General features: G+C 44.6%; 1 protein-coding gene across 6 annotated transcripts in view; it reads right to left on the bottom strand.

The window, feature by feature from the left end:
- Positions 1-54: 54 nt before the first annotated feature.
- Positions 55-21,211, bottom strand: part of LOC129837067 (myosin-10-like) — a 72,184-nt gene continuing 51,027 nt past the window's right edge. For 4 of the 6 annotated variants that reach the window (XM_055902968.1, XM_055902972.1, XM_055902970.1 and 1 more), the window contains 14 exons: positions 15,256-15,408; positions 14,884-15,132; positions 14,680-14,793; positions 14,464-14,562; positions 13,994-14,206; positions 13,580-13,741; positions 13,276-13,404; positions 13,010-13,098; positions 10,794-10,917; positions 10,447-10,655; positions 10,110-10,218; positions 8,939-9,111; positions 8,600-8,659; positions 55-6,728 (listed from right to left, as the gene is read on the bottom strand). In XM_055902968.1, the coding sequence (XP_055758943.1) occupies positions 6,518-6,728; positions 8,600-8,659; positions 8,939-9,111; positions 10,110-10,218; positions 10,447-10,655; positions 10,794-10,917; positions 13,010-13,098; positions 13,276-13,404; positions 13,580-13,741; positions 13,994-14,206; positions 14,464-14,562; positions 14,680-14,793; positions 14,884-15,132; positions 15,256-15,408 (2,094 nt within the window). In that variant the 3' untranslated portion in view covers positions 55-6,517. Of the gene's footprint in view, positions 6,729-8,599; positions 8,660-8,938; positions 9,112-10,109; positions 10,219-10,446; positions 10,656-10,793; positions 10,918-13,009; positions 13,099-13,275; positions 13,405-13,579; positions 13,742-13,905; positions 14,207-14,463; positions 14,563-14,679; positions 14,794-14,883; positions 15,133-15,255; positions 15,409-21,211 lie in introns of those variants that run through there. The other 2 variants (XM_055902971.1, XR_008756686.1) reach the window with 2 other exon arrangements.

The raw sequence follows: 21,211 nt of genomic DNA, 5'->3' as shown, positions 1-21,211 counted from the left end.
TACATGTAACTGAGTGTTCACCAAACCAATTAACAAATTGAAACACACAAAATGTCAAAACCAACAACATATATTAAAGTTCACCCCAGTCAGATATGTTTTATAATTACAGCATCATAAACAAAAAATGGCTAATAAACAACACATTTCCAAAATGTTCAATTTCCACAGAAGCCATAAAAGAAAGAAAATCAACAAAATTATAACACCTTTGAAAAAGCACCGGTCTCTCTACAGAGGCACAGTTCTGTGATCAGTGATCAGTTCTCTGATCACATTCCAGGGGTCAGCCTTTAACCTTTAACCTCCAACCAACCTTCCTACTACTTCCCCTGAAGACCAAACCTAGATAGTTTTAAATGTAGTGATCTTCATTTTCACAACTTTAAAGTGACAGTTTGCATCCAAATAACATTTAAAACATCTGCTCAGATCTTTGACAAATCAGTTAGATTTACATATAAAACCTGCATCATCTTCAGAGAGATGGGACTGACTGTGAACCAAAGCCAGCCACTGATACTGTCGGAGTCTGCCCTCTATTGGTGCATATGTAAAGTGCAGAATTTACAGTAACTTACAAAAAAAGTACATTTTGCCAAATAAATCACATGAAGAGGAAGAAAAAAAAGACCAAATACATGTCGTAATTTTTTTTGTAATCAAATACTAATAGAACTCATTCTTAATTCAAATATCCCATGTTCTCATTAGGTTGCTAGTTCTAAAGATCTGACTGTTTCTAAATGACTGTCATGAAAATGATCAAAATGGATCTTGGCTTTGCTCTCCACTGTGTCAAGCTTGACATGAGATAATGATGGGGAACTGTAACTTTGCTCTGATAAATGCTCTTTAAACAACCTTTTAGTTGTTCAACCCTGCATGCTTTTCAACGGGAATGTCCTAGTCTTATGTGGAGGGAGATAAATACTCTTCCTTGTGCAAGAGCAGACAACCGTGAGACTATACGGCCAATGCTATTATCAATGGAATGCACCACCATGCAAATACGTAGTGTTTAACTAGACTGAGCAGCAAAACGTCCCTATGTTAAGGTGTCCTGTGTCTGTAAGAACAGTATGTGGACAGGACATGTATTCCCTGTACAGACTTCTGCTGTGTCAGGCAGAGAGGTTCTGGGGCTGAGAGGAGTTCAAATATAAACAATATACATACATACAAACTTGAATGAATCGTGAATGTTGTTGGAGATTAAAGGGGGCGGGGCATGTATACTCTAAAACCATATGTTCTAACTGGCTAGAAATCTCCCTGTCTGTCACTTAATGAAAATACAACATTTTGGAAGATTTGACCCCTTATGTCTTCCGCAAAAACACTATTATGATATCAGGGGAGGGAAGCCTAGAGAGTTGCTGTTCTAGAATGATCTATACAGAAATTCTGGGTAGAAACAGGGTTTTCTTGGTGCTTCATAGGACAGATCTGAAGACAATGAACTCAACGGAAGTTGCTGGGAAAAGTCCTCCACTTTCGTCTGCTATTCCAGAGGGTAGTTCCATGGATTACAGTGGAACTTCCTCCAACACCAGTCTCCGCCATACTACTCTACTTGAATCTATTCTATTCTACTATGTATACAATAAGTCCCTTTTCTCATCCATACGCCCACCATTTGGTTAAACACAAAAGCTTTGTTCCATAAATATATTACACAATGAATGAATAAAAAAAAACAATATTACAATGTACAATATGTCTGTTTGATAAAAACAAGATATGGATGCTTATGATATTTTGAGAATGACTAGCAGTCTCGAAACACCAACATTACGTCCTCAATTTTCACATTTTTCTGTTCTGTGTAAGAGATTCTAGTGTCCTGCTCCACAGGTGAGTTCTGATGTAGTGTTGGTTACTGTCTTAAATGTCTGTCATCTCTCTGTCCAATATATTTCCAGTGCATTCCCTACTAACCAAGACCTACAAACTTCCCTAACATCCTGATACACTGTCAAATAGAACAACCAATACCCCATCCAGGAATTATTCAACAACACAATACATAGACAGGCAGATGTTGTTAACCACAATCTACCTAGTAATTGTGATTCTGTTCTTAACCTCTCTCTATTGCCATGGTTACAGTATGTGTGAGGCCCTGTCTTCCTTTCCATCAGTGCCAGTGATACCATACCAGTATGTCATCTACCAATGATATGTCTGAACAGACTGGAAACAATACAAAAAACAACCAGCGGCAATAAATAATGGAGGATTTTGCTCCTATTCAGACTGATATAAATGACATAGATTCAACTGCCTGTACTTTATAAGAAGCAATATGTTAAAGACTTAAAGAAACTATCTACCTACTGTATCTATCTACCTATACCTACCTATGCAATCCATTGGCCTATCTACAGTAACTACCTATCTGTCTCAATCCAAAAAGGTCACTGGATGTCTAGATAACCCAGATCAGAGCACAGCACAGGAGACAAACTGCATGGTTTGTTTTGCAATAGTGTTTGATGCAACTGCAATAACATGTTTGGTTGTCATCGCTTCTCATGACAAAAGATAGCAACATTTCATCAATTTGTGACAATCATAAGATGGATTGATAAGGTATACGATGATGCCGGTGTTTATACCCTAGCCAGTTTCACCAGTATGTGTGATGATGCCGGTGTTTATACCCTAGCCAGTTTCACCAGAATGTGTGATGATGCCGGTGTTTATACCCTAGCCAGTTTCACCAGTATGTGTGATGATACCGGTGTTTATACCCTAGCCAGTTTCACCAGTATGTGTGATGATGCCGGTGTTTATACCCTAGCCAGTTTCACCAGTATGTGTGATGATGCCGGTGTTTATACCCTAGCCAGTTTCACCAGTATGTGTGATGATACCGGTGTTTATACCCTAGCCAGTTTCACCAGTATGTGTGATGATGCCGGTGTTTATACCCTAGCCAGTTTCACCAGTATGTGTGATGATGCCGGTGTTTATACCCTAGCCAGTTTCACCAGTATGTGTGATGATACCGGTGTTTATACTCTAGCCAGTTTCACCAGTATGTGTGATGATGCCGGTGTTTATACCCTAGCCAGTTTCACCAGTATGTGTGATGATGCCGGTGTTTATACCCTAGCCAGTTTCACCAGTATGTGTGATGATGCCGGTGTTTATACCCTAGCCAGTTTCACCAGTATGTGTGATGATACCGGTGTTTATACCCTAGCCAGTTTCACCAGTATGTGTGATGATGCCGGTGTTTATACCCTAGCCAGTTTCACCAGTATGTGTGATGATGCCGGTGTTTATACCCTAGCCAGTTTCACCAGTATGTGTGATGATGCCGGTGTTTATACCCTAGCCAGTTTCACCAGTATGTGTGATGATGCCGGTGTTTATACCCTAGCCAGTTTCACCAGTATGTGTGATGATGCCGGTGTTTATACCCTAGCCAGTTTCACCAGTATGTGTGATGATGCCGGTGTTTATACTCTAGCCAGTTTCACCAGTATGTGTGATGATGCCGGTGTTTATACCCTAGCCAGTTTCACCAGTATGTGTGATGATGCCGGTGTTTATACCCTAGCCAGTTTCACCAGTATGTGTGATGATGGAGTGAAATAGCATCAGTCTTTTTCTATAAAAACTTGACGCTGGCTTCATTCTTCGTTGTGCATACAACAGCAAGGTTGATTATCATTTTTCATTTTTTCTCTCTCACTTAACCCTCTTCCCTGATTGATATTTCCCCCATATATGACCTAATTCAAACTACAAATTAGTAATATATCCTAAAATACTTCACAGACATTCTGTGTTTGTTTTCTAAAATACGTTTTAAAATAATAACTTGGCCTTAAATTGAAATTCAAGTGAGAGAGAGAAAGATAAACAACTCAAGGGAGTTTCTCCCAGGCTTGTTAAAAGACAGAAGAGCATATCAGCCGTCTTTCACACTAGCAGTCAATGAGCGATTGCCTTTTCCAAGACACACACTGACAGAGGGACTACATACATAGAAACATTAATCAGTCCCCTGTGTGTGTGCGTGTGCATGTGTGTGTGTGTTTCTCTAGTCTTGCAAAATGTCTTCCCAAACATGCAGATTGTCATTAACCCTTTGAGGAGTGGAACATTATTCAGAGTGTTTTATTCCAGGATTCTACAGCATTCTAGAACATTTAGCAGCCCTTTGCGATGTCATCAACTAGAACACTAAACACAGGGCGGAATATTGTCAGAGTTCCTCAAAGGGTTAAACATGGCTTTACATTGATAGTGGCCAGTAGCCATCTTATTTCTGCCATTTGAAGTGTAATACAGTATCATAATAATAGAACATGGCTATGCTGATATAATTCACTTTCCCTCAGATTTCTGAGAGATGAAGTTATCCCCAGTGAGATTACAGTCCATATTCTTGCTCACGAATCATCAACAAATCCTCTTCCCCCCTTAAATTGTGTGTGAGAGAGAGAGAGAGAGAGAGAGAGAGAGAGAGAGAGAGAGAGAGAGAGAGAGAGAGAGAGAGAGAGAGAGAGAGAGAGAGAGAGAGAGAGAGAGAGAGTGTGTGTGTGTGTGTGTGTGTGTGTGTGTGTGTGTGTGTGTGTGTGTGTGTGTGTGTGTGTATGTGTATGTTCTCTGTTCTAATTTGAACTGCAGAGGAAATAGTTTAAAGTAGTGCAGGATCAATAAGTCAGTCTATGTGAGTGTGTATTTGTATGTACATATACAGTGGGGCAAAAAAGTATTTAGTCAGCCACCAATTGTGCAAGTTCTCCCACTTAAAAAGATGAGAGAGGCCTGTAATTTTCATCATAGGTACACTTCAACTATGACAGACAAAATTAGCATTTTTTTCCAGAAAATCACATTGTAGGATTTTTTATGAATTTATTTGCAAATTATGGTGGAAAATAAGTATTTGGTCAATAACAAAAGTTTATCTCAATACTTTGTTATATACCCTTTGTTGGCAATGACAGAGGTGAAACGTTTTCTGTAAGTCTTCACAAGGTTTTCACACGCTGTTGCTGGTATTTTGGCCCATTCCTCCATGCAGATCTCCTCTAGAGCAGTGATGTTTTGGGGCTGTTGCTGGACAACACGGACTTTCAACTCCCTCCAAAGATTTTCTATGGGGTTGAGATCTGGAGACTGGCTAGGCCACTCCAGGACCTTGAAATGCTTCTTACGAAGCCACTCCTTCGTTGCCTGGCGGTGTGTTTGGGATCATTGTCATGCTGAAAGACCCAGCCACGTTTCATCTTCAATGCCCTTGCTGATGGAAGGAGGTTTTCACTCAAAATCTCACGATACATGGCCCCATTCATTCTGTCCTTTACACGGATCAGTCGTCCTGGTCCCTTTGCAGAAAAACAGCCCCAAAGCATGATGTTTCCACCCCCATGCTTCACAGTAGGTATGGTGTTCTTTGGATGCAACTCAGCATTCTTTGTCCTTCAAACACGACAAGTTGAGTTTTTACCAAAAAGTTCTATTTTGGTTTCATCTGACCATATGACATTCTCCCAATCTTCTTCTGGATCATCCAAATGCTCTCTAGCAAACTTCAGACGGGCCTGGACATGTACTGGCTTAAGCAGGGGGACACGTCTGGCACTGCAGGATTTGAGTCCCTGGCGGCGTAGTGTGTTACTGATGGTAGGCTTTGTTACTTTGGTCCCAGCTCTCTGCAGGTCATTCACTAGGTCCCCCCGTGTGGTTCTGGGATTTTTGCTCACCGTTCTTGAGATCATATTGACCCCACGGGGTGAGATCTTGCGTGGAGCCCCAGATCGAGGGAGATTATCAGTGGTCTTGTATGTCTTCCATTTCCTAATAATTGCTCCCACAGTTGATTTCTTCAAACCAAGCTGCTTACCTATTGCAGATTCAGTCTTCCCAGCCTGGTGCAGGTCTACAATTTTGTTTCTGGTGTCCTTTGACAGCTCTTTGGTCTTGGCCATAGTGGAGTTTGGAGTGTGACTGTTTGAGGTTGTGGACATGTGTCTTTTATACTGATAACAAGTTCAAACAGGTGCCATTAATACAGGTAACGAGTGGAGGACAGAGGAGCCCCTTAAAGACGAAGTTACAGGTCTGTGAGAGCCAGAAATCTTGCTTGTTTGTAGGTGACCAAATACTTATTTTCCACCATAATTTGCAAATAAATTCATTAAAAATACTACAATGTGATTTTCTGGATTTTTTTTCTCATTTTGTCTGTCATAGTTGAAGTGTACCTATGATGAAAATTACAGGCCTCTCATATTTTTAAGTGGGAGAACTTGCACAATTGGTGGCTGACTAAATACTTTTTTGCCCCACTGTACATGTATGCAGGCCTATGTGTACATATACATGTATGCAGGCCTATGTGTATATGTGTAGATATACATGTATGCAGGCCTATGTGTACATATACATGTATGCAGGCCTATGTGTAGATATACATGTATGCAGGCCTATGCGTCTGTGTGAGTATGTATCAGTATGTATGCGTGTGTGTGATTGAGTGTTTGTGTGTGTGTTACTCAGTGTCGTTGAGGCTGTATGGTGGGGGGGGTCCCAGACTGTTGTTTTCAGAGGGGGGTGTGGGGGTGCCGGGGCCAGTGCCGGGGCCAGTACCAGAAGAAGGGGTCGGGGAGGGGGAGGGCTCCTCCGAGTCAGAGTTCTCACACGACAGATCATCCACCAACGCCCTGCGACCTGAACGCATCCCAAGGGGCATCGGAGCACGCCTGGCGGGAGAGAGGTGGTAGAGAGGGTCATGGAGATAAAGGGAGGGTTTTTCACACAGTGCATTTGGAAAGTATTCAGATCCCTTGACTTTTTCCACATTTTGTTACATTACAGCCTTATTCTAAAATGGATTCAACCAATTTTTTCCCTCATCAATCGACACACAATAACCCATAATGACATAGCAAAAACAGGTTTTTATACATTTAAAACTTTTATACAAAAATGTAAAACTGAAATATTGCATTTACATAAGTATTCAGTCTCTTTACTCAGAGCTTTGTTTTCATCACAGATCTCTCTGTACTGTACATCTTTCCCTCGATCCTGACTAGTCTCCCAGTCCCTGCTGCTGAACATTTCCCCCACAGCATGATGCTGCCACCACCATGCTTCACCGTAGGGAAGGTGCCAGGTTTCCTCCAGAAGTAACACTTGGCATTCAGGCCAGTGTGCAATCTTGGTTTCCTCAGACCAGAGAATCTTATTCTGTCACGCCCTGATCTGTTTCACCTGTTACTGTTATTATCTCCACCCCCTCCAGGTGTTGCCTATTTTCCCCAGTGTATTTATCCCTGTGTATCCTGTCTCTCTGTGCCAGTTCGTCTTGTATGTTAGTCAAGTCAACCAGCATGTTTTTCCCGTACTCCTTTTTCTATTCTCTTTTTGATAGTCTTCCCAGTTTTGACCCCTGCCTGACTCTGGACTACTTTCCCACCTGCCCGATCATCCTGCCTGCCCTGACCTTGATTCTGCCTGCCCTTCGGTACCTTTTGGACTCTAAACTGGTTTTGACCTTTTGCCTGTCCACGACCATTCTCTTGCCTTACCCTTTTGGATTAATAAATATTGTAAGACTCCAACCATCTGCCTCCTGTGTCTGCATCTGGGTCTCGCCTTGTGTCATGATAGTTTCTCATTGTCTGAGAGTCTTTAGATGCCTTTTGGCGAACTCCAAGCGGGCTGTCATGTGCCTTTTACTGAGGAGTGGCTTCAGTCTGGCCACTCTACCATAAAGGCCTGATTGATGGAGTGCTGCAGAGATGGTTGTCCTGGAAGGTTCTCCCATCTCCACAGAAGAACTCTAGAGCTCTGTCAGAATGACCATCGGGTTCTTGGTCACCTTCTTGACCAAGGCTCTTCTCCTCAGATTGCTCAGTATGGCTGGTTGGCTAGCTTTAGGAAGTGTTGTTGGTTCTAAACTTCTTCCATTTTTTAGTACCCTTCCCCAGATCTGTGCCTCGACACAATCCTGTCTCGGAGCGCTACGGACAATTCCTTCAACCCCATGGCTTGGTTTTTGCTCTGACATGCACTGTCAACTGTGAGACCTTATACAGACAGGTGTGTGTGCCTTTCCAAATCATGTCCAATAAATTGCATTTACCACAGGTGGACTCCAATCAAGTTGTAGAAACATCTCAAGGATGATCAATAGAAACAGGTTGCACTTGAGCTCAATTTCGAGTTTCATAGCAAAGGGTTTGAATAGTTATGTAAATAAGGTATTTCTGTTAATTTTCTATAAATTAGCAAAAATTTCCCAACATTTATTTTCACTTTGTCATTATGGGATATTGTGTGTAGATTGATTAATTTTATTTAATCCATTGTAGAATAAGTTTGTAACGTAACAAAATGTGGAAAAAGGGAATGGGTCTGAATACTTTCTGAATGCACTGTATATCTGATATGTCTCTATGAGGGACTGGAAAGACAAGAGCCCTCTGGTGTTATAAAGGTGGCTCAACACCTGAGACATCAAACTAATAAGAGACAGTATTTGCTCAGTTTAAAATATACTGCAGTCCACACAACTAACAGAAATGTTAACTTACTGAATTGCACACGCACGCACACACAGACCTACTTCTCTGGTTTCCGTTCAGATGTGGTGATGCTGAGTGGATGGAGTGGAGTGTGAGGCAGACTGATGGACAGTGTGTCAGTGTTAGATGAGTTCAATGGAAGACAAAACATGCAATAATACAACATACAGGTAGTAGGTGGCAATGGAACTGCAAACATACAATGGATCTGGGAGGGTCACTCAGATTACACACACACACACACACACACACACACACACACACACACACACACACACACACACACACACACACACACACACACACACACACACACACACACACACACACACACACACACACACACACACACACACACACACACACAGTGGTATTATTACCTGAGATGGCTGCGTAGAGCGGTGATCTCGCGGGTCATGCTCTGGGAGCTGTCAGTCAGCTCCTCCATCTCTCTCTGCAGTTTACGTCTCTGGGCGTTGGAACGAGAGTTATCCTCCTCCACCTCCTCGAGCTGCCTCTTCAGCTGCCTCAGCCGGCCCATAGACTTATCCAACTGGAGAGAGGAGAGAGGGGGAAGGGTGTAGTGGGAGTGAGAGAGAAGAAGAGAATGGGTAAAGTGGAAGAGGAGAAGACAAGAGAAGAAGGGGGGAAGGGTATCAGAGAGGGCCGGAGGTAGAGAGTTAGACAGATTAAGCACAGAACACGAGGACTGGGATTACATCCCACAGATTAAATTCCAGATGATTTTTGAGAGGGGGGTCAGTATCACCTCTACCTCTACACTGTAGAGGGATTATTTTGTTAGGTATAATTTAGGAGGAGATAACCCCTACCTTCCCCTGGTGCCAGGGCTGGATTAGATTAGGATTGGGATTAGCAGGACCAACCACTCCTTTGGGATGAAAACACACCCTACTGTATCGCTCCATTTCTATGGGAAACTCATAGAGAAAAGGTTTCATACCTGTTCTCTGTACTGGTCTGTACTGGTACATACCTGTTCTCTGTACTGGTACATACCTGTTCTCTGTACTGGTACATACCTGTTCTCTGTACTGGTCTGTACTGGTTCGTACCTGTTCTCTGTACTGGTCTGTACTGGTTCGTACCTGTTCTCTGTACTGGTCTGTACTGGTACATACCTGTTCTCTGTACTGGTCTGTACTGGTACATACCTGTTCTCTGTACTGGTCTGTACTGGTACATACCTGTTCTCTGTACTGGTCTGTACTAGTTCATACCTGTTCTCTGTACTGGTTTGTACTAGTTCATACCTGTTCTCTGTACTGGTTCGTACCTGTTCTCTGTACTGGTCTGTACTGGTTCGTACCTGTTCTCTGTACTGGTCTGTACTGGTTCGTACCTGTTCTCTGTACTGGTTCGTACCTGTTCTCTGTACTGGTCTGTACTGGTTCATACCTGTTTTCTGTACTGGTCTGTACTGGTACATACCTGTTCTCTGTACTGGTCTGTACTGGTACATACCTGTTCTCTGTACTGGTCTGTACTGGTACATACCTGTTCTCTGTACTAGTCTGTACTGGTTCGTACCTGTTCTCTGTACTGGTCTGCGTGTCTCCTCTCGTCCTCCGCCTGCATCATCACCTCCTTCAGTTTTTTCTCTGTCTTCCTCACCAGCTTGTTGGCTATCGCTCGCTCTCTGGGGGGAGGGGAGAAATACTGTGAGTCATGTTTTATCCCCATACCCAGAACATACAGTCAGAATAGTAGTGGAAGAAGTGAGATGTTAGAGGGAGGAGATGGGAGGGAAAGGGAAGAGAGGGATGGGAGGAGAATTAAAGAGAGAGGAGGGGGAGTGAGGAAAGGAACAAGGCGAGAGAAGAAGTGTGAAGGGAAATCCATCAGAGAATGTGTGTGTTCCCCTCACTGTCTCTCCTGCTCCAGCTGCTCCTCCATGCCGTCCATCTTGGCCTCCAGGGCGGCGACACTGAGCCTGTGTTTTCCCCTGACAGCTCCCTCCATCTCCCCCAGCTTCAGCTTCAGCTCCTTGTTATTCCTCTCCAGAGCCTCCCTGGCCCCCTCAGCCTTCTGGCCCAGGGTCCTCTCTCCCTGCAGCTGCACCGTCAGAGTCTCCACCTGGGGAGGGAGGGGAGACAGAGGGATAGAAAGGGAGAAAAATTGACAAATGTAAATTGAGTCCAGTATACTGTGTGTGTGTGTGTGTGTGTGTGTCTGTATGTGTGTGTGTGGGGGTAAGTGTGTGAGAGTGTGTACCTGAAGTGTAGTCTTCCTGTGTCTCTCGGCCACTAGTTCAGCATTGCTTTGCTCCTCCTCCAACTCCTCCTCCAGCTGAGTGACTCGCGCCTCCAACCTCCGCTTCTCATCACACAGAGCAGACCTGAAACACACACCATGAGTAATACACATGCATAATACACAGCAATACACACCGTGAGTAATACACAGCAATACACACACCGTGAGTAATACACACGCATAATACACACACCGTGAGTAATACACAGCAATACACACACCGTGAGTAATACACACGCATAATACACAGTAATACACACACCGTGAGTAATACACAGCAATACACACACCGTGACTAATACAGAGCAACACACACACCATGAGTAATACACAGCAACACACACACCGTGAGTAACACACAGCAACACACACACCGTGAGTAATACACAGCAATACACACACCGTGAGTAATACACAGCAATACACACACCGTGAGTAATACACAGCAATACACACACCGTGAGTAATACACACGCATAATACACAGTAATACACACACCGTGAGTAATACACACACATAATACACAGTAATACACACACCGTGAGTAATACACACGCATAATACACAGTAACACACACACCGTGAGTAATACACAGCAATACACAGCAATACACACACCGTGAGTAATACACAGCAATACACACACCGTGAGTAATACACACGCATAATACACAGTAATACACACACCGTGCGTAATACACACGCATGATACACAGTAACACACACACCGTGAGTAATACGCACGCATAATACACAGTAATACACACACCGTGAGTAATACACATGCATAATACACAGTAACACACACCCCGTGAGTAATACGCACGCATAATACACAGTAATACACACACCATGAGTAATACGCACGCATAATACACAGTAATACACACACCGTGAGTAATACGCACGCATAATACACAGTAATACACACACCGTGAGTAATACTCACGCATAATACACAGTAATACACACACCGTGAGTAATATGCACGCATAATACACAGTAATACACACACCGTGAGTAGTACGCACGCATAATACACAGTAATACACACACCGTGAGTAATACGCACGCATGATACACAGTAATACACACACCGTGAGTAATACGCACGCATAATACACAGTAATACACACACCGTGAGTAATACGCACGCATAATACACAGTAATACACTCACCGTGAGTAATATGCACGCATAATACACAGTAATACACACACCGTGAGTAGTACGCACGCATAATACACAGTAATACACACACCGTGAGTAATACGCACGCATGATACACAGTAATACACACACCGTGAGTAATACGCATGCATAATACACAGTAATACACACACCGTGAGTAATACGCACGCATGATACACAGTAATACACACACCATGAGTAATACACAGTAATACACACACCGTGAGTAATACACACGCATAATACACAGTAACACACACACCGTGAGTAATACGCATGCATAATACACAGTAATACACACATTGTGAGTAATACACACGCATAATACACAGTAATAATACACAGTAATACACACACCGTGAGTAATACGCACTAGAGGTCGACCGATTATGATTTCTCAACGCCGATACCAATACCGATTATTGGAGGACCAAAAAAAACCGATACCAATTAATCAGCCGATTTTTTAAAATTGTATTTGTAATAAAGACAATTACAACAATACTGAATGAACACTTATTTTAACTTAATATAATACATCAATAAAATCAATTTAGCCTCAAATAAATAATGAAACATGTTCAATTTGTTTTAAATAATGCAAAAACAAAGTGTTGGAGAAGAAATTAAAAGTGCAATATGTGCCATGTAAAAAAGCTAACGTTTAAGTTCCTTGCTCAGAACATGAGAACATATGAAAGCTGGTGGTTCCTTTTAACATGAGTCTTCAATATTCCCAGGTAAGAAGTTTTAGGTTGTAGTTGTTATAGGAATTATAGGACTATTTCTCTCTATACGATTTGTATTTCATATACAATAATACACGCATAATACACAGTAACACACACCCCGTGAGTAATACACACGCATAACACACAGTAATACACACAACGTGAGTAATACACACGCATAATACACAGTAATACACACACACACGAGTACACACATATACAGAAAGGAAAATAGAAAGAGAGATACTGACTTCCCGGTAGAGCTGTTGACTATCTCATCAGCCATCTCATCTCTCTCCTGCTGGGCCTGTCTCCTCATCTTCTCAGACACTGATAAATCCTACACACAGAGAGAGAGAGACAGACAGAAAGAGAGAGACAGAGAAAGAGAGCGAGAGAGAGAAAGAGAGAGCCAGACAGAAGGAGAGAGACAGAGAAAGACAGAGAGGGCGTTAGCATCCTAAAACACAAAGAGTTTGTGTCTTTGCAAATCTCTCACACACACCAGCACACACACCTCTGTAAGCTGCAGTAACTCCGCCTCCAAGGTCTGCAGGCGCTTCTCTGTGTCTTTTGATTGGACGACCACCTCGTCACGGGCCAGCTTGGACTCATCCAGCTCACGAAGCACCTCCTTCATCTGAACCTGAGAGAGAGCGAAAAGGAGGGTTGATTAAATATGGTTTTCCACAAGGCTCTGTGCTGGGACCCTTACCGTTCTCATTATAGCTGTGGTTTATATATCAGTTAACTGTACAGCATCTAATCTCAGACCGAGCAAGCAGCATTAGAAAGAAAGAGAGAAGGGGGGTGTAGCTTACCTGCAGTCTCCGTAGCTGCCTAAGCCCCTCCTCCCTGCCGCGATTGGCTGTCTCCACCTGAGCCTCAGCCTCCTGTAGCTCTGCCTCCAGCTGCTTCTTGACGGACATGGCCTGAGAGCGTTGACTCCTCTCCTCCTCTAGCTGGGTCTCCAACTCCCTCACCTGGGGGGGAAGGAGAGAAAGAGAAGGGGATAGGAGAGGGGGATGGAAAGGAAGGGAACAGCAGAGAAAGAGAGAAGTTTAGCATCTAATCCAAATGAATACTCCCCATATTCTCCCCATATTCAGGCTTGATACATTCCTCTTATTCTCTCTTCTCTCCATACCTGTTTGTTGAGAGACCTCCTCTTCTTCTCTCTTCTCTCCATACCTGTTTGTTGAGAGACCTCCTCTTCTTCTCTCTTCTCTCCATACCTGTTTGTTGAGAGACCTCCTCTTCTCCTCTCCTTTCTCCTCCTTGGTGCTGATCTCTCTCTCAAACTGGGCCCTGAGGGCTTGGAGGGTGACCTCGAGCCTCAGCCTGGAGTTCTCCGCCTCCCCCAGCTCCTCCTCCAGCTCCTGGGTCTGAGTGCGCAGGGACTCTGCCTCTGTCTCCAGGGCCCGCCGGGAACGCTCCAACTCATGCACCTGACACAGGAGGAGAGAAATGTTTGCTTGTTGTGAGATACATTTTCACTCTGTAATACAAATACACACATTCTCACACACATTCTCTCTCTCTCACACACACACACACACACACACACACACACACACACACACACACACACACACACACACACACACACACACACACACACACACACACACACACACACACACACACACACACACACACACACACACACACACACACACACACACACACACACACACACACGTACATTCTTCCCCACGTCATCCTGTTGATTGACAAGTTGTTCCATGTCTATGCGGAGCTGCTTGTTAGATCTCTCCAGCTCGTCCCTCTGATCTTGGGCCTCCTGTAAGTATGGACGGGAACAATGAAGTATCAAGACTCACTTTTATTTAGATGAAGATGAAAACAACTTTTTATGCTGATAACTGGATAATAATGTGTGTAGTCACTCCAGTGGTACCTGCAGGGCTCGTGCCAGTGCCAGGGAGCGTGTCTCCTTCTCTCTACTGTCTGCCTCGGCCCTGTCTCTCTCCTCAGCCAGCCGGGCACTCACCGCCTTCTCCTCTGATAGGCACTGAGGGGGCAAAGGGCAGGGGTTACATCACAGGACATTATGTCATTATGGTTACCTCTCACCTTTAACCTCTAACCCCCGAACTCTGACCTGGTCAAACTTCTTCTGCCTCTTCTCCAGGGTGGTGCAGTTCTGTCTCTCTCTCTGCAGGGCCAGGGTCATGTCCTCTATCTCCTCCCTCAGCCTCTCCCTCTGACGCTCCACGCGTTCTTTCTCCTCCTCCTTCTGTTGTTCTCTTTGGACGGCCTGGTCTAGGTCTCTCTGCAGTTTCCTGCGCGTCTCCTCTCCTGCCTCCACCGCCGCATTCACCTCCTCCGACTGCCTCCGCAACTCAGCCAGCTAGAGGGAGAGCAGGAGAGAGGGAGTGATGGTGAGGAGGAAGATAGACTTACTGTAGAAGACAACTGAACATGTTTTATATTATAATCTAGAGGAAAGTTTTTTTTACACAATGATGATTACCTGCTGAGTGTGAGTCTGTATCTGCCTGGAAAGATCCTTGGCTCTCTCCTCTTCCTCCTCCACTCTCTCCATCAGTCCATTCCTCTCCTCCTCCAGAGCTCTCACCCTGGAGCCCAGAGCCAGCTTCTGACGAGTCTCATCCTGAAGTAGCTCCTGAGAGTGAAGGCAGGAAAGTGATCACGCTCTCCATAGCCAATGTGAGTAAGATCTTTAAACAGGTCAACATTCACAAGGCCGCAGGGCCAGAGGGATTACCAGGACGTGTACTTTGAGCATGAGCTGACCAACTGTCAAGTGTCTCCCTGACCATCATAGTCCCTGAGCCCAAGTGTCTCCCTGACCACCATAGTCCCTGAGCCCAAGTGTCTCCCTGACCACCATAGTCCCTGAGCCCAAGTGTCTCCCTGACCACCATAGTCCCTGAGCCCATGTGTCTCCCTGACCACCATAGTCCCTGAGCCCATGTGTCTCCCTGACCACCATAGTCCCTGAGCCCATGTGTCTCCCTGACCACCATAGTCCCTGAGCCCATGTGTCTCCCTGACCACCATAGTCCCTGAGCCCATGTGTCTCCCTGACCACCATAGTCCCTGAGCCCATGTGTCTCCCTGACCACCATAGTCCCTGAGCCCATGTGTCTCCCTGACCACCATAGTCCCTGAGCCCATGTGTCTCCCTGACCGCCATAGTCCCTGTGCCCAAGTGTCTCCCTGACCATCATAGTACCTGTGCCCAAGTGTCTCCCTGACCACCATGGTCCCTGAGCCCATGTGTCTCCCTGACCACCATAGTCCCTGTGCCCAAGTGTGTCCCTGACCACCATAGTCCCTGAGCCCATGTGTCTCCCTGACCATCATAGTCCCTGAGCCCATGTGTCTCCCTGACCACCATAGTCCCTGAACCCATGTGTCTCCCTGACCACCATAGTACCTGAGCCCAAGTGTCTCCCTGACCATCATAGTACCTGTGCCCAAGTGTCTCCCTGACCACCATGGTCCCTGAGCCCATGTGTCTCCCTGACCGCCATAGTCCCTGTGCCCAAGTGTCTCCCTGACCATCATAGTACCTGTGCCCAAGTGTCTCCCTGACCACCATGGTCCCTGAGCCCATGTGTCTCCCTGACCACCATAGTCCCTGTGCCCAAGTGTGTCCCTGACCACCATAGTCCCTGTGCCCATGTGTCTCCCTGACCACCATAGTCCCTGAGCCCAAGTGTCTCCCTGACCATCATAGTCCCTGTGCCCAAGTTTCTCCCTGACCGCCATAGTCCCTGTGCCCAAGTGTCTCCCTGACCACCATAGTCCCTGAGCCCAAGTGTCTCCCTGACCATCATAGTCCCTGTGCCCAAGTGTCTCCCTGACCACCATCGTCCCTGTGCCCAAGAAGATCAAGGTAACCTGCCTAAATGACTACTGACCCGTAGTACTCACATCTGTAGCCATGAAGTGCTTTGAAAGGCTGGTCATGGCTCACATCAACACAATCATCCCAGAAACGCTAGACCCACTCCAATTTGCATACCGCCCCAACAGATCCACAGATGACGCAATCTCTTTTGCACTCAACACTGCCCTTTCCCACCTGGACAAAAGGAACATCAATGCTGTTCATCGACTACAGCTCTGCATTCAACACCATAGTGCCCACAAAGCTCATCACTAAGCTAAGGACCCTGGGACCAAACACCTCCCTCTGCAACTGGATCCTGGACTTCCTGACAGGCTGCCCCCAAGTGGCAAGGGTAGGCAACAACACATCTGCCACGCTGATCCTCAACACTGGGGCCCCTCAGGGGTGCATGCAAAGTCCCCTCCTGTACTCCCTGTTCACCCATGACTGTGTGGCCAAGCACGACTCCAACACCATCATTAAGTTTGCCGACGACACAACAGTGGTAGGCCTGAACACCGACGACAACAACAAGACAGCCTGTAGGGAGGAGGTCAAAGACCTGGCCGTGTGGTGCCAGGACAACAACCTCTCCCTCAATGTGAGCAAGACAAAGGAGATGATTGTGGACTACAGGAAAAGGAGGGCTGAGCACGCCCCCATTCTCATCGACGGGGCTGTAGTGGAGCAGGTTGAGAGCTTCAAGTTCCTTGGTGTCCACATCACCAACAAACTAACATGGTCCAAGCACATCAAGACAGTAGTGAAGGGTCCGGTGACGCAACTTAGGAAATGGCTGCCTAGTTTTTCGTACTGCACATCGGTTGGGAATTCCCCCCCAAATTCAAGTATTTACTCTGAGCATTATAATAACTTACGCAAAATGGAAAAGGGGAAAACAGGAAAAGGTCGTGGAGCTACAACAACAGCCCGTAACAAGACAGCAGAAGATATAATCGTCGAAGAACCCGAAATGGCTAATGCTAGCGCAAATAAGATAGCAGCAGCAAAAGAACCCTCATTTCGCGAGGTGATGAAGGAGGAATTGCGCGAGGCGCTCACAGGCTTACGAGAGGAACTTCGAGAAGATGTAAGAAAAGAACTAAATGAGTTCAAGAAGGACATTAACCAGAAACTGGAAGAAAACAAATTAGAACTTCACAGCATATCTACAAGAATGGGGGACGCAGAACAGCGCATTGGGGAAACGGGCACGTGGAACTTCGCAGTCAAGGAAATACTTGAACAGTCACTGAAAAGCCAACATGCACTACAGGCAAAAGTGACAGAACTCGAAGGTTTCTCACGTCGAAACAACATTAGACTTTATAACGTAGTAGAGGGCGCAGAAAAAGACTCTATGCCCAACTTTGTGGAGGGTCTATTCAAGGACATACTTGACGACGATACTGACCTGGGAATCGAGAGAGCACACCGAGCTCTGGCCTCAAAACCCCCCAGCGGCGCCCCACCAAGATCCATAGTAATACGGTTCCTAAAATTCTCAGTCAAAGAGAAAGTTTTACATGCTACCTGGAAAAAACCTGTTAACTTCCAAGGCCAACGAGTGTTCTTTAATCATGACTACGCGGGAGAGATACTGAAAAGAAGGAAAGAATACACCCCCATTAAGAAAGCACTTAAAGAGAAGGGTATTCGCTTCCAAACACCATACCCGGCAAAAATGCGGGTATTTCTGAAAAATGGCCCGGTTACATACGAGCATGCAGACGAGGCGGCTGAGGACCTGAAGTCAAGGGGCTTCCCAGTGGAGTATACCGCCAGGAGAAAGGCGACATCACCGGCGGAAAGACTCGAGCAGGCTCTCCCATGGATCGTTGTCAACAAGCAAGGTCATGGAGAAAGAGGGAAACCATCTCGGCGAGAGGACGTTCACATCCGAGAGAGACTCAGGCATTTCCAACGGGAAGATGAAAGACACTGAATCGGATTTAACAGAATTAATAGTTATCGCAGCTGTTAAGACTTTGGGTTGTTACGGTTGACATTGCAATAGATAAAATATCTCCCCTATTTTGCCCCAATGCTGAACAAGGGTGAGTAGCCAAAAGCATGTGTTCTTTATGAACACATTAGGTAGCGTCACGTTAATAACATATATATTAGCTAAGGATTAATGACACATTGACAACGGGGCGACAGAAGCGCATATCAAGGGGAGGACTCATGATATGCACGCATGACCGATATAGTTTTCACTTGTAATTAACCGATGCGTATAAGCGACGGAATAGGCGCCCTTATTATTTTCGCGTCCACCAGGTCTTGTTTGTGACTACGTCACGCATTTTCATATCTGAGCGAGGGGCCCATCCTGCGGACAGGCTCATCCCCTCAAACCCCAGAGGCAAGAGACAGTCCTCTGACATGGGAGTCCAAATACCAAAGTACTTTCCCACTTTGGTTTACTTTATTATCGTTCTTGAATTTTCGTTCATTTTTAGGTTCATGATAAGCAGGCAGATATGGTGCACAGTTTTTTTTTTTATATCGATGCATCATCGGGAATTTAAGGTCAAAAGTCTCAATGTAAATGGACTGGGGAGTGCCATCAAGAGAAGTAAGGTAATAGCAAAGATGAAACGGGAGAGAGTTGACATACTATTCTGGCAGGAAACTCACTTATCCACACCTGAACACGAGAAACTCAAGAAAATGGGATATAGGAACACTTTTTTTTCTTCTTACAAAATGGGTAGAAGGGGAGTTGCAATCTTGATCCCAAATTCAGTTAATTTTGAGTTTATGTCAGAAATAAAAGACACGGAGGGTAGATTTATACTTGTTAAATGTAAACTGGATAACAAGGAAGTTACATAATTTAATGTATACGCACCCCCAGGGAGTGACATGGTCTTCTATAGGAAGGTGTTTGATTTAATTGCCACAGAAACCACTGGCACTCTTATCTGTGGAGGGGATTTTAACACAATTCTAAACTCAAAATTGGACAGCACAAATCAAAATAGGAAAATGAGCCTAGTTGCCAAAAAGATCAATAGGATACTGCAGGATCTAGGACTGCTCGATGTATGGCGTGACACCCACAAGACCGATAAGGAATATACCTTTTACTCAGCCCGCCACACTGAATACTCCAGGTTAGACTACTTTTTTATGTACAGTGCAGATAGACACAGGCTTAAGGATTGTAGGATCGGGCAGAGCGACTTATCAGGTCATAATGGAGTTTACCTCACTCTACACCTTGATAGCAAACCAAGAAATACTACATGGAGACTTAATACAAGCATGCTGAATGATCCAGCATTCAATGAATCAATAAAGACAGAATTGAACATCTATCTGGAGAATATAAATAATGATAACGGGGAAGTATCTCCTGCTATATTGTGGGACGGAGCTAAGGCGGTTATTAGAGGAAAGATCATAGCCACATCGTCTCTCAAGAAAAAGATTAAAGCACAGAAACTGCTGAAATTACAGGAAACCCTAAGAAACTTAGAACGATCTCATAGTCAATACAAAGACCCTCTTATATTACGAGAGATTCAAAAGGTAAAACAGGAAATTGACCAGATTTATAGAGAAGAAGTAGAGAAAAAGCTTAGGTTCCTGAAACAACGATATTATGAAGCAGGCTCAAAGGCAACCAAATTACTAGCATGGAGACTCAGGAAACAACAAGCACAGAATACCATTTTTTAAATAAAAGACCCCACAACAAAAAAGATCACATGCAAATTAGATGAAATACAGAATGCATTTGAATCATATTACACAAATCTGTACAAGCAACCAGAGAAGGCAGATGCACAGACAATAGAGCACTTTTTGAACTCACTTGATCTCCCCTCAATTGGGACAGAGCAAAATGATAGACTAACTTTAGAAATATCCACCAAAGAAATTAATAAAGCAATATCTCAACAAAAAGTCAACAAGTCTCCAGGCACTGATGGCTTCCCTTCAGAATGGTTCAAGACCTTCAGAGAACAACTAACACCTCTACTTAAGGCCTGCTTTAACTGGACTCTGAGGGAGGGTGGTCTCCCACCATCATGGAGAGAGGCCATCATATCTGTAATCCCAAAAGAGGGTAAAGATAAGAAAGAATGCAGTTCATATAGACCTATCGCAATTCTTAACACAGATTATAAACTATATGCATCAATAATAGCCAAAAGAATGGAGAACATAATCCCAGAATTGATTGACGGAGATCAAACTGGTTTCATACAAAATAGGCAGACACAGGACAATATAAGGAGAACACTACATGTCATGGACCACATTACTCAGAATAAGACAAGTGCAATATTAATCAGTCTAGATGCAGAAAAAGCATTTGATTCAGTGGGATGGGATTACCTATTCCAAGTTATGGAAAGATTTGGTTTCAACAAAGAAGTGATACAGTGCATCAAAACACTGTATTCATGTCCCGACTGCTAGAATAAAGATAAATGGACATTTGACACGAACGATAAAATTAGAGCGAGGGGCAAGACAAGGCTGTAATCTTTCACCCACGCTCTTCTCCTTGTACCTCGAACCATTAGCACAGGCAATAAGACAGGACCCA

The sequence above is a fragment of the Salvelinus fontinalis genome, chromosome 38 (genome assembly GCF_029448725.1).
Source record: "Salvelinus fontinalis isolate EN_2023a chromosome 38, ASM2944872v1, whole genome shotgun sequence".
NCBI classification, from domain to species: domain Eukaryota; kingdom Metazoa; phylum Chordata; class Actinopteri; order Salmoniformes; family Salmonidae; genus Salvelinus; species Salvelinus fontinalis.
The sequence above is the reverse complement of the archived record's forward strand: the minus strand, read 5'-3'. Positions and strand labels throughout refer to the sequence as shown.